At 42.5% G+C, this 13,217-nt stretch overlaps 1 protein-coding gene across 1 annotated transcript in view; it reads right to left on the bottom strand.

Annotated features, from left to right (window-relative positions):
- Positions 1 to 13,217, bottom strand: part of SCAPER (S-phase cyclin A associated protein in the ER) — a gene marked incomplete in the record, with an annotated part of 4,815,867 nt that overhangs the window by 3,576,823 nt on the left and 1,225,827 nt on the right. The window contains 1 exon segment of the mRNA XM_044077465.1: positions 5,628 to 5,887. Coding sequence (XP_043933400.1) covers positions 5,628 to 5,887 — 260 coding nt within the window.

Genomic DNA, 13,217 nt, shown 5'->3' with positions numbered 1-13,217 from the left:
CTTCTCTTATCGTGAATAGAACCTGAGGAAGGGGTATGGGAGAAATGAATACATGAAATGCTTTGTCCAAGGGAAGGAGAAGGCCTCTGTTTTCCAAGCTGCCTCTTGTTTGCTCTTGGTACAAAATTTTTGCAGGTGTGTATTCTTTTTGGGTGCAGAGAGGTCCAGCTGTGGATTTCCCCATGTTCAAGTTGTGGACTGGAAAATTTTTGGGTGCAGATGCCACTCATGAGGGTCCATCAAGTTTCTGCTGAGATGATCTGCCAGAGCATTTTGAACTCCTGGAAGGTAGTGTGCTATCAGATGTAAGCCCATAGACTGAGGTGTTTCCCAGATTTGTATTGCTAGATGGCACAGCGGGTAAGAATTGGTCCCTCCCTGTCTGGTTACCATACCACATAAATGTGGTATTGTTCATCTCGATAAACATGACACCTGGTGTCCATTTTTCCTTGAAGATTAATATGCCCTTTAATACTGCCACGAGTTCCTTTCAGTTAATGTGTCTGTCCTAGGATCTGGAATCCCACTTCTCCTAGGTTTGGAGACTCTGGAAGAGAGCCCCCCATGCCGTCTCCGAGGCATCTGTGATTAGGGTTTGAGTCTGAGGGGAAATTTTGAAGGCGAGCCCCTGATTCTGGGAGCAAGTTTGCGTCCACCATGCAAACTGTTTTGATGCATCGGATCAGAGGGTTCTTGGTCTATACGGACTGTGAGCTCTGGCACCAGACATTCTTCAGGTACCACTGGAGCTTCTTCATGTGCAGTTTGGCAAGGGGAACCATGAGGATGCATAAGGCCATGTGTCCCAGGGCTTGAATAAAGTCATTTGCTGAGATGCAAATTCTCAATTGGAAGAAATCTGCCAGGAAGGAGACTTTTCTGGAGGAAGGAAGGCTTTTTGAATAGAGAAGTCCAGAAGTGCCCTCAGGAAGAAAATCTTTTTTTGTTGGTGAAGTGTGGGATTTCTGTAGGTTCACTGTGAACCCCAGTGAGGAAAGGAGATCCTGGGTGAATTTGAGGTCCTTGAGGAGCTTGGCCAGATCTGTGGCCTGTATGAGGCAGTCATCCAGGTAAGGACAGATTTGTATTCCCCTGCTCCTCCAGAAGTCTATTGTTGGTGCAAGGCACTTTGTGAACACTCTTGGTGCTGTAGATAAGCCAAAGGGCAGTGCAGAAAATTGATAGTGACTGGATCCAGCCCTGAAGCGAAGAAAGCTTCTGTGCGACTCCTAAATAGGGATTTGCAAACAAGCATCTTTTACGTCTAGAGAGACCATGAAGGCATGGGGGGATATCATGGGCAGCAATTTTTGGAGGGTTAACATTCTGAACTTGGGCACAAACAGAAACTGATTGAGGTTGGACAGATCCAAGATGGGGAGCCATAAGCCTTCCTTTCTGGGGACTAGGAAGAGCCTGGAAGAGAATTATTTTCTCTTCTTGGCAGTGGGAACTGGTTCTACTGCTCCCTGCAAACACAGTACCTGGATTTGAGCAAAGGCCTCTGTTTTATGATTTTGCGGGACACCTGGATAACCTGAGTATTTTAAATGCTCTTTGAAAGTGTATCTGTAGCCATCTGCAATAATGTCTAGAACCCATCTGTCCGAGGTTCTAGAACTCCCTTGCTTAGGTGCCTCTGAGGCGCATTGTCTGCCCCTTTATGAATGTTGCCACTGTCTGCGTGGCCTATTCCTTTAATGTTTCCTCTGCCTACTCCTAAGCTGGGTGGGAAAGGACCAGTGTTGACTGGAAAATTTCTGCTGAACCTGGCAGACTGTACCTGGAGGAAACCTTTTACTGTCTACACAGACTTAGCCTCGTCTTCCATCTATTTAAGGACTTATCCTGCCTAGAACAAGAATAGAACCTCCTTGTCAAGGGGGGCATCTAACAGGCTAGACTTGACATATTCTGGTAGAGTTTGTTCTAGGAGCCAAGCATGTCTCCTAATATCTGATGCAGTAGTAGCTGCTCTGCAAGATGCTTCCACAACATTATAGCCACAATGGAGGGAATGTTTAGCTACCTGAGCATTGGAATGACAGAGGTCAAAGTCAATTCTTTTGTGAGGGCTTTGTCCTCAAGGATGGAGACCTTTTGATTAAGCTGTTCTAGTATAGTCTGTTGGTATTTAATCATAAGAAATTGCCAATTTAGGGCCCTCGTGGCAAGGGTGGCGTATGTATAAACCTTCTTGTCAAACCTGTCAAGGGCCCTGCTCTCTTGTCTGTAGGAAGTGGGTTCCTAGAGGAAATGGCTCTGGCTCCTTTTTGTCCTGCAGTGATAACTTCAGGGTCAGCAGTAAGATTCTGAAGAGATATTTGTGGGAATCTTGGACCCTGTAAAACCTGTCTGGCTTATGAGGGACAGGTGGGAGGGAGTTAAGTTTAAAGGAAGATTACTGGAAGACATCTTCCACTACTCCCAGAATGGAGTGGAACAGCCAGTGGCTTATGTTCAGGTAAATCCAGGAATTTCCTAACCTCTTTTTTTGTCTGTGGGTATTCCTGGGCTTCCCACTGAAAATGTTGCCTCATGGCATGGAGGGTCTCTCCAAAAGTAAAATCTTCAGGAGGTGAAGCTAAAGGGAGGATTTCCTCAGAGTCTGAGTCCTCTCAGGAGTTAAAGGAGGGGCCCTCCTCAGAACCAGAGTTCTCAAGTTGAGAGTCTTCCTCAGAAGGGATGGGATCCAGGGAAATTACTTGAGGATCATCTCTGTTTGGTTTCCTAGGAGAAGTAATCCCTGGATCTTGCCTTGATATTACAATGGACAGCAGGTTCTCTGCTAACCTGATTAAATCCTGCTATGACCCCTGAGAAATGCAGCCTGAGGACCTGACTGAAGGTCTGTGGACAGTGGCTTTCTTTGGGGTGGCTAAGGCCTTAGGCCCAAGAGTAAATGTGCCAGGACTGGTGTAGGCCAAGACCTGGTTGCAGAATCTCCAGACGGACCTTGATCCTCGGAAGCCAACGACTACAGAGCAGCCCTGGACCTGACCAACGAGCCAATGTCAGAGGCTTGTATAGCAGTGGATGGAGTCAATGGCATGTTGGACTCCGAAAGGGTCTCAACAGATGCTTGAGTTACTGGATCAGAAAAAGAAGGGGGCTGCAAAAGTGCCTCACCTTGTTCAACAATCACAAGCCTGGAGGGAGAAGCAGGGGGTGATTGATTATTGCCCAATGACCTAAACTTTTGTTTATTTTCTTTCTTTTGCTTAGGCAGGTTGGATTCAGTACAACTGACAGACACCATGGAAGGCAAGCAAGAAGATTGTTGGCTAAGGAATCTAGCGAGAAACTCAGCCCTATGCCTAACTGTTTCTAGTATTGAAACATGAACAAAACCAACAACCAATGAAGTCGTGACCTGGACCTAGGCAAATAACGTACTTGAATACAGCTTCAGGCTCTGCAGCAAGAAAAGACTGGTATCATAACACAAGCTGGCTACCTTTATAACTGAATGTACTGACGTCAGTCAGGGCGTCTGGGAGCCAGAAAGAAATTTCTCTGGTATATGGGCTGGCCAAGGGCTTTCACGGCAGGAAATCCTAATAGTCAGGACTGCAACAGTGAAACACAAAGAACATCATATATTCTGTCAGCCAGTTTGCTATCCATTGTACAACACAGGGGTCTATATTTAAGTCTCTAAGCTTGTTTACAATTCCAGTAATGAAAACAGTGCCAAAGGATTTGGCCAGATCCACATATGCTGAATACAGTACAATGCCACAGTTTACAGCTTCCTGACTTTCTCAAATAAGTTTACTAAATGAAGTAATATGATCCCCACTGAAAGAACCATGTTACTGCAGACCTACAAGAATAAGATTTTTCATATCAAAGCTTATAAATGAGATGCAGCATACTTCCATGATTCTGTTAATTAGTTTTGTTATATTAATGAGTCTATAGCACTCAAGCTGTTAGATGGATCCCCTTTATGCAAGTCATACTGATGCTGCTTTCCATACCTCAGGAACTTGCCCTGTGGCAATGCTTAAGTTGAACAGTTTTAGAAGGGGTTCAGGGCGGGCTGTTTGGTTTCTTTAATTAAGCAATCAGATACACTGCTGGGACCCACAAAGGTGGTATTTTACCTTCAGACATTGCGTTTAAGAGTTTCATAATAATCATGTGAAAGAAGGTAATCAGGAGTTTTTCAGAACTTCAATGCCTATTTCTGGTGTGAAGTTGGCACAACTTTTATCTGCATATATAGTATCAGCATCTTTAGATAGTATCAGCATCTTTAGGAGTGGGTAATACCATTACAAATTAATTCAGAGCATTAGCAAGGGTTATTTTTAACTGTCCGATGAAGTTAAAGAAGGATTTATATTTAATCCATGGCTTCTAATGTGAACTTTAATTTGTGTTCTGATTTGATCTTCATTATGGTAACTTTCGGGATTTTGCTGGTCATTCTGATGTACGTTTTAACAGGGACAGATTCAAATTTTTCTGATTTATTATGGCATTTATTTAGTTTGCTTTTATTACAGAGGTTATTAATGTTAGCATTCCATCAAGGGTCTTTATTTTAACATTCTGCAATGTATTTGGTTCTAACGAGGACAACCTGATTTATGCTATTAGATGGGAGCAAAATCTTTTGACAGTAGTTTAAACTACACAGGGCCTCAAAATATTGCAGTTGAATTTTAAAATGTCATCATACAGTTTTAATACGTAATTGAATTTGGAGATGTTTGTTGTGATAAGTTTAGATGCCCTAATGGAGACGATATACTGAGATGAGGATACTAAAGGAGTATTGCAAATAGATGTAGTGGTACCAAGGATGAGGTCTAGAAAACTGATTTCCTGGTGGGATGGTCAACTATTTGTACAAGTTAACATTTACTAAGTACAGGAATCTTTAGGAGTACCCAACCCTTATGGTGTAGCTGCTCCAATAAATTGAGGGATAGCTGAAATCACCATTGAGTCTGTTAATGGATAGTTCAGTACACACATTTAGGAATCTTTCCTGCCTCTTTCCCTGGACATGGAATGTCATCTACACCAGGCCATGAAATGATAACCTGTTGTGTTTAGGATAATTTGAAATACATACAGTTTGTGGGTTGCAGGGAGATAACTGGGTCTTTAAAAATATTGATATTCCTCCTCTATTTCCAGCAGGTTTCAAATAAATGCATGATGGGAGTGTTATGTTACATAATAAGGGGTGGAAGGTTGGCATAATGGTTAAGTTGTTCATCTTGCAGACGCAAGGTGCAGGGTTTGATTCTCACATGGGATAACTGGCTAGACTTAAAATGGCCCACTAGGGCAGTTAGCCTAGTACTAACCTATGAACTTATATCAATTTATATAAGAATATTGAACACTGAAACATCAACAACAAAAAGGAAAGTGATTCCATACAGAACATTTTAGAAAAAAGGAATTACTGAAGTCTGAGCACCACTTAGTTTTAGTTGCTAGATATGAAGTATAGGCCAAAGTTAAGGGGCCTTGTCCCAAACATAAGAACTTGATATGTTAAAGAAGAGCTGCAAGAATATGCAAAGAAATTCAAGTGTTACACCCACTGTCGAGGCCCCTTCAAAGTAAGATCAACAGTTATATAATCTCTAGACAATTACCTGTATTACTTCAGTAGAGGACTCAGACAGATCTGTTGTTTTCTTGGATTTATTCTCCACATCTTCAATTTTAATATCTACAGGTCTGGTACTGTTCTGCTGTGTTTTCATTGGTCCACTTTGGAAGTTTTCTTTATCACTATCATCTTTTGTACTTATCTGTACAGCACTCGCTACTGATTTATTTATCATTGTTGCAGACCTTGGCCGGACAGGCCGCCCACGCTGTACTGTTTCCCAACCCTCTGCATCTTTTAGCCCTGAGGGAAAAAAAAAAAAATCAGAATACCACTTGTAGCCATTCTTAGTGAAGTACAGACACTGCAGAATGATTTTCTTCCATTATGTTGTGAGAAACATTATCTATTGTATTTCCCCCCAACACCACAATTGTTAACAATTCTCAACACTGCAAAGGGCAAAGAACACTGAGGAATGCCTGATTTCTAATGTACAGTAAGAATCATATTCCATTTCAATGCTCAAAATGGCACTATAAAATAGACATTTTTACATGATTAATGTACACCACAAACATAAATTAAAACTGTTTACTGGGTAATGTGGGACTTCAGCATTCACTGTGATTCTTTTACATTTTTAGACACATTAAGTAGCACTATGTGCATTTAGGAAAATCTGTTACTATAATCTAATAAACAGCCTTAGCTACTGAAAATTCCATAATGTGAGAGAAACAAAACCCTTTGCTTCAGTGAGTGGTGTTCTTAAATATCACAATTACTTAGCTTTGGTTCATAGTATTTTCAAAAACTTAAAAAGGCAACTCAACAATGTAAGGAAGAAGACAGGTATATGCTGTAGACAGATAAAAGCTGTGATTGTGACGGAGATAATCATAGTTATGTACTCACCATAATGATGCATTTGTTTTACCTGTTTCAATCCTTCTTCAATGTGTGGGTCTTGGATCCGACCTCAGATTTGACCACTTCTAAGCTTTGCATCCAGTACTAAGGCTCCTCCCCCTACCCATAATCCCTTGTGTAAGGATCAAGCTACTTCAGATCACGTTTGCTCACCAATAAAAGGGAATTTAAAATTATAAAGATGTTGCCAGATAAACAAGTGAGCTATTGTAAACACCTCCCAGCTGAGAGAGGGAATGAAAGAGGAGGACACGAACTTCAGGAGCCAAGGCAAGGTCAGCTAGAATCATCTTGGAATGGAAACATAAGAAAATCTGTGCATACAAACAATAAGGAGAGAAACAGACAACACAGATTTATTGTTAGAGCAAGTACATAACTTTTGTATCTAATGATAGCTGTTCTGTCCATTCCTTAACGTAAAGGACAGAGTCCCCAGCTACTTTCTCACTTGGGAGGCCATATAGAAAGATATTTCTGAGCACAGCTGAAGGAGGCTCTAGTTCTGGAGTGCATCTTTAATTTGTAGTGCAAGATGAAGGTACAGACCCTGGACGAGGTAGCTGCAGCACATATGTGATCAAATGGAACACTAGAGAAGGCTGAAGATGAAGTCACAGATTTGATGGAGAGGGCCTTTGGAGTCCAAGGAAGAGGCAATCCCTCTTTCTTGATAAACAAAGGAAATATACTGTGACAACTAGTGCGAAAGGGTGCCTTTGGACACTGGATTTTCCAGTTTAGAGGAGGACACAACTTATCAGACTTTCTGAACAGTTTTGTCTGATGTAAATAAAAACGTGAATGACAACGGACCTCTAGCAAATGCAAAATATATTCGCCCGTGTTCAAACGATTTGGGAAGAACACTGGAAGATTCATGGACTGATTAATGGATGATTCAAAAGACATCTTCGGAAGAAAGGAGGGGCTGGTTTTAAGTGACACACTGTCCTTGTGAAAAATTAAGTAGGGAGGACTTGAGGATAGGAAGTGTAACTTGGAAATTCTACTGGCAGAAGTGATACCCATAATAAATAAAGTCTTCATTAATAAAATCTTCAGATCAACCCTAGCAGCAGGATTTAATGGGGTTCCAGTTAAGGCCTGTAGCACAACAGTAATATCCCATGGAGGGATTGGATATCTAAGCAGAGGACTACCTCGGAGGAAAGCTAAAGATAATCTGATAGATGCAAAGGCCGAATGATTTTCACTCATATGCAAAGAGAATATTGCAGCTAACTGTACCTTGATTATGAAATAGCTAGCTTCACTTTGGAAAACGTCACATGGAAGTCAAAAATTGCTGGAAGAGGGGCTGAGTAAGTCAACATTTTTTTTTAATCACCCAAACAGAAAGTCTTTTCCATTTTCTCTTATATATTTTCCTAGTCAAGATTTTTTTGGGGGTATAAGAAACTGTGGATAACTGAAGATGAAAACCTGGACTACCAAACCATCACTGAAATTGCAGAAACCATGCGGTTAGTTTGAGGGACTAAATGTTTGGGTTAGGTAACCCCAATGAGTGAGACAGAAGATCTGGGTCCGAGTCCAGCACTCAAGAAGGGTCGACAAGAAGACGCCAGTGGAAGGGAAACCCAGACTCATCGAGGCCAATAAGGGGCTATGAGGATGACTGTGATCTCCATTGCAGATGCTTTCTGCAGAAACGTTGGAATCAATGTCATTGGGGGAGGTGTAAAGGAGTCCTGGGGGCCAAGGGTATATCAGAGAGTCCCTGGGTGACTTCCACTCTCTGGGAACCAAAGTGAAGAACTTGTTGCATTTGGTGTTGTAAAGAGAGGTGAAGAGATTGCAAAAAGATCAGCCCCAGCAGCTGAAAATCCACTCTGTTACTAATGGATTGAGGGACTAGGATAGACCTGCTCAGTCTGTCTTCAAGGATATTGGATTTCCCCGGGATACGAGTTGCTATTCGAAAGCGGTGAGAAGATATCGCCCATTGCCATATTCTCATGATCTCTCAACACAAAAGATAAGATCTGGTTCCTCCCTGTTTGTTGATGTACCAAACAACTGCCATGTTTTCTGTCTGAACAGATATCATACCCAAAGGAAGAGAATCCTGAAAAGTCTGCAATGTTAGGAAGACTGCTCTTATTTTCAATATACTGATGTAAAGATTGGCCTCTGTTTGGGACAGAGTACCTTGGATTGTCTTTCTGAGGTAATACCGCACCACCCCCACCCCAGTTGGGAAGCATCCATTGTCACCGAGGCTTATAGGAATGGAATATTGAAATAAAGTTACTATGAAACCTGCAGAGATTCTAGCCATCACTATATGTGAGTACTGCAGACATTCCTTAGAATCAATAAAAAAAGACATGGGCTGTTTCCTGACTGACCAGTGAACCACCAAATTCCATTGAAGAACCTGCATGTGGAATCTGGCTAGTGGCACTAATGTCATGGAGGATGCCATAGAGCCTAACAGGCAAAGAATTAGTCCCACTAGTGACTTCTGTTGAGATAAGGCTTCTTGAGCGTGTTGTTGAAGGGATGAAAGTCCTTGTTTGAGGGAGTTTTGCTATCTGAAGTCTTTAGTCCAAAAATACTCCAATGAACTCTAAAGACTGGACTGGATGTAGCTTGGACTTTTTTAGATTCACTGTAATCCCCAAATCTATGCACAGTCGGAGCAAGGAGTTATGACTTGAATGAGCAGATTCCTGGGATGGGCAGTGATGAGCCAGTGATCCAAATACAGGAATATCTAGAAACCCTACAGTCGTAGACAAGATGCCATTACTGCCACACACTTGGTAAACACATGGGGGCTGTGGCGAGACCAAATAGCAGGTCTCTGAAATGGTAACGACTGACTCAGAGCCATAAGCAATGGTACTTCCTAGAACATCTACCCATCTTTATGTGGTAGTACACATCCTGAAAATCTATCAAGCACATCTAGTCATTCTTTCTCAGTAATGGAACAATGGACTGAACTGTGACCAACTGGAATTTTGTTTGCTTCACAAACTTGTTCAAATGACTTCGGTCCAAAATTGACCCTAGCTCCACATTTTTCTTTGGCACTAAAATAATCTTGAGTAAATTCCATATCCTTTCTAGTCTGGGGGGATCTCTTTGATGGCTCGATTTCTTAGAAGCTTCTTTATTTCTGAAGCAGCTTCTTCCCTTAATGAGAGTGGAACATCAGGAATTCTTTTGGGACAAAAAGGAAAGGTGTGGAAAGGAATGAAATAGACTCTGGTTATGATCCTCTGCACCCAATCTGTCTTGAGTGATGGTTGTCCAAGTTGCTGAGTGCAGAGATAAGCTCCCCCACCTGCCTCCAGAATGTGATAGTTGGAAAACTGTTCAGGACCATCAGAAAGGCTTCTCCGAGAAAGGATCCCTAAAGTCTTCGTTTTGTGTTCCACCTCTGCCCCTTGGGCGACATCATTATAAGATTTTTCCCCTCTGCCTTGGGGAGCTCATTCTCCATAACTGTCAGATGCAAAAGCCCTGGAATTTACAAAACCACATTCTCTTTCCTCCCTTTTGGTTTCTAGTGACTATTGCAGGACGTTTACTCCAATGGGGATGGTCTTTGGGAGCAGCCAAAAACTTGTTGGGCTTTTTGTGAATAGGCTCAGTAGTGTCCAGTTCCTTCCACACTCAAGAGGAGATCAGATCTATCACCTCATAGGCTGGGGAAACCACCCAAGAAGTAGATGGGTCAGAACTGAAAGCCTCAAGAAAAACTGATTTCGTGAGAGAAGGCACCTGGAAGGATCAACTTCCTTTCTGTTTGAGAATCTTGAGAATTTCTCCAAACTAGACATCCTCAAGGTGGGATCTGGGAGAACCTTTTCCCTCATCAAAATCAGTGTCAATGGTCAGGGATTCCTGTGAAACTCTTCTGTGAGTTGTACAGGGGAAGACTCAGAAAAAAGAAGTTATGTCTTACCATAACATTCCATCTGCCTTGTCGATCTTCACCAATCCTAGACAGAGGGTTTTGGTTCCAAACCGTGCTCGCGCTCTCCAAATTCTCAAGCTAGGCTTTACCCATAATGCTCCTCACAGAGATCACCTCAGACCAAGTTTGCCAAGGAGTGGCAGTCAGACGTGAAAGGTCATGGATACATGATAGTTAGATTAACTGAGGCCAAATATGAGTCCTTAAAGGGAAACTAGCCAAGGGCTAAATTCAGTCTACTAAAAGTCTCAGGATGGGGGATGGCAGGTGGGGATGTCAAGGATTAGTGAAGATCGACAACACAGATGGAACGTTATGGAAAGACCTAACTTCTTTATCTGATGCTGTCAATCTTCACCCAATCCTTGATAGTGGAACAGAGTCCCCAGCTACTTTAGCCTCAAGAGGTCTCATGGAAGAATATTCCTAAGCACCAGAGAGCCAAAGGATGCTCGTCCCCTTGAGACCTGATCCAATTTGTAATGAGTGATAAACACATGATGAGAAGACCTAGTGGCTGCTGCACAAATGTTGTCTAAAGGAGTTCTGGCATGAAAGACTGCAGAAGTAGCTACTTGCCCTTGTAGAATGGGCTTGAACTGTTTTTGGGAGCTGGAGTCCTTTAGAATGATAAATGAATGTGATGCAATCTCTAAGCCATTTGGCCAAGGTAACTTTAGAAACTGGATTACCTAGCTGGAGAGAAAACACCACAAAAAGTTGGCTTGATTTTCTAAATACTTTAGTCCTGTGAAGATAAAAATGTAGTTGTCTGTGCATGTCAAGTAAATGGAGAGCTTATTCTCCCTTGTTTGAGAAATTTGGGAAAAAGACTGGTAACTGTATAGTCTGATTAATATTAGTCTTGGATACAACCTCGAGCAGAAAGGAAGGATTATTTCGAAGCGCAACTCTAACCTTATGAAAAATTAAGTATGGAGGTTTGCACAATAGGGCCTGAAGTTCAGAGACTCTTCTGGCAAAAGTGATAGCCACCAAAAATAAGGTTTTCCAAAGCAGATGTTTCAAGTCACAAGTTGCTGATGGTTCAAAGGGGTCCCTAGTCAGGGCCTGAAGAAAGTACAGTCGTGTACACTTACCATAAATGTAGATGTTCGAGTGTATTCACTGTTGCAGTCCTAACAAATGGGTTACCCGGCTCCCAGTAGCCCTCAGTCGGCCAGAATTCCAAAGGTAAGTAAAAATGCCATCGGTTGAAAATGACATCAGGGCGTCCGATACAAAAGGAGGCAGCCGACATCACTTCCTCAGTCTTTCTTGCCATAACAGTCAGGAGCCCCCAGAAAATAAGGCTTAAATCAAAAACCAATTTGACAAAAACAAATTCAGCCTATACCTCAGGAAGAGAGAATAGAAAAGGACCCCAAAAAAAGGGGGAAGGAGGGAGGGAAACCAGGACTGCAACAGTGAATACACTCGAACATTTACATTTATGGTTGTGTACACAACTGTACTATGTTCATCATGTTTCACTGTTGTAGTCCTAACAAATGGGTTGATTACCAAAGCCCAGAGAAAAAAGGGGGGGGAAGAACCAACAACATCAAGGGTTGAAGATAATGCCCTGCAACACCGCAGTGGCAAACCCTGCCCTGGCTCTGAAAAAAAGAGGCAAATTATAATGCTTTGTGAGAGTGTGAACAGAAGACCATGTGGCAGCCTCCAAAATGTCTTTAGTAGGGACACCCCTTAGAAAGGCTGCAGAAGTGGAAGCCGCTCTAGCAGAGTGGGTCCTAACCCCTTGAGGCAGTGCTTTGCCATGAAAGAAATAACAAAAAGTAATGCAATGTGCAATCTATTTAGAAATGGTCTGCTTAGAAATAGCCTTGCCCTGGGCTCCAGGGGCAAAACTAACCAATAACCATGCTGATTTCCAAAGGTCCTTAGTCCTGTCCAGGTAAAACCTGAGCTGTTTGTGCACATCAAGAGAATGTAGGAACCGTTCACCTCTGTTGTGAGGATTAGGAAAGAAGGTAGGAAGGTGAATGGACTGATTAAGAGTCAGGCTGGAAACCACCTTAGGCATAAAAGGAGGGATATGTCCTCAGAGAGACTCTATCTGCATGGAAAATAAGAAAAGGCTCCACAGCCATCAAAGCTTGCAGCTCCGAAACCCTCCTTGCTGAAGTTATAGCCAAGAGGAAGGAGGTCTTCCAAAAGAGAAACTTTAAATCTGTAGAGGCAGCTGGCTCAAAAGGAGGAATAGAGTTTCTCCAGAACAAAATTAAGATCCCAGGCTGGAGTAAGTGCACTTCTGGGAGGTTTTAGATTGCAAGCACCTCTGAAAAACATTTTCATCAGGTTATAAGAGAAAATGGGCTGTTCAAGAGAACAATGATCAGAGATGGCTGAAGCGTGGATCTTGAAAGAGGAAAAAAGAAAGACCACCCTGAAGCAATTCAGCCAGGTATTCCAGGATCAGAGGAAGGGTAGGTTGAGAAGCAGACTCCCCTCTAGCCTGCATCCATTGAGAGAACCTTTCCCATTTGCCAGCATAGGATTTCCCAGTGCTAGGCCTCCTGACCTCCCTTCAGCACGTCAACCACCTGTTAGGAAAGGGAAGGAGTCATACAATGAGCCATGCTGCCAAATGGAGTGACTGAAGATGAGGATGTAGAACGTTTCCCCTTTCCTGAACCAAAAGATCTGGGTTCAGAGGAAGATGCCAAGGAGGAAGATGGGAGAGACTGCGAAGCAGTGGATACCAATGCTGTCTGGGCCAGT

Source organism: Protopterus annectens, chromosome 7.part0 (assembly GCF_019279795.1).
Source record: "Protopterus annectens isolate FY-2018-M chromosome 7.part0, PAN1.0, whole genome shotgun sequence".
NCBI classification, from domain to species: domain Eukaryota; kingdom Metazoa; phylum Chordata; order Ceratodontiformes; family Protopteridae; genus Protopterus; species Protopterus annectens.
Note: the sequence above shows the minus strand (reverse complement) of the source record. Positions and strands in the feature narration are given on the sequence as shown.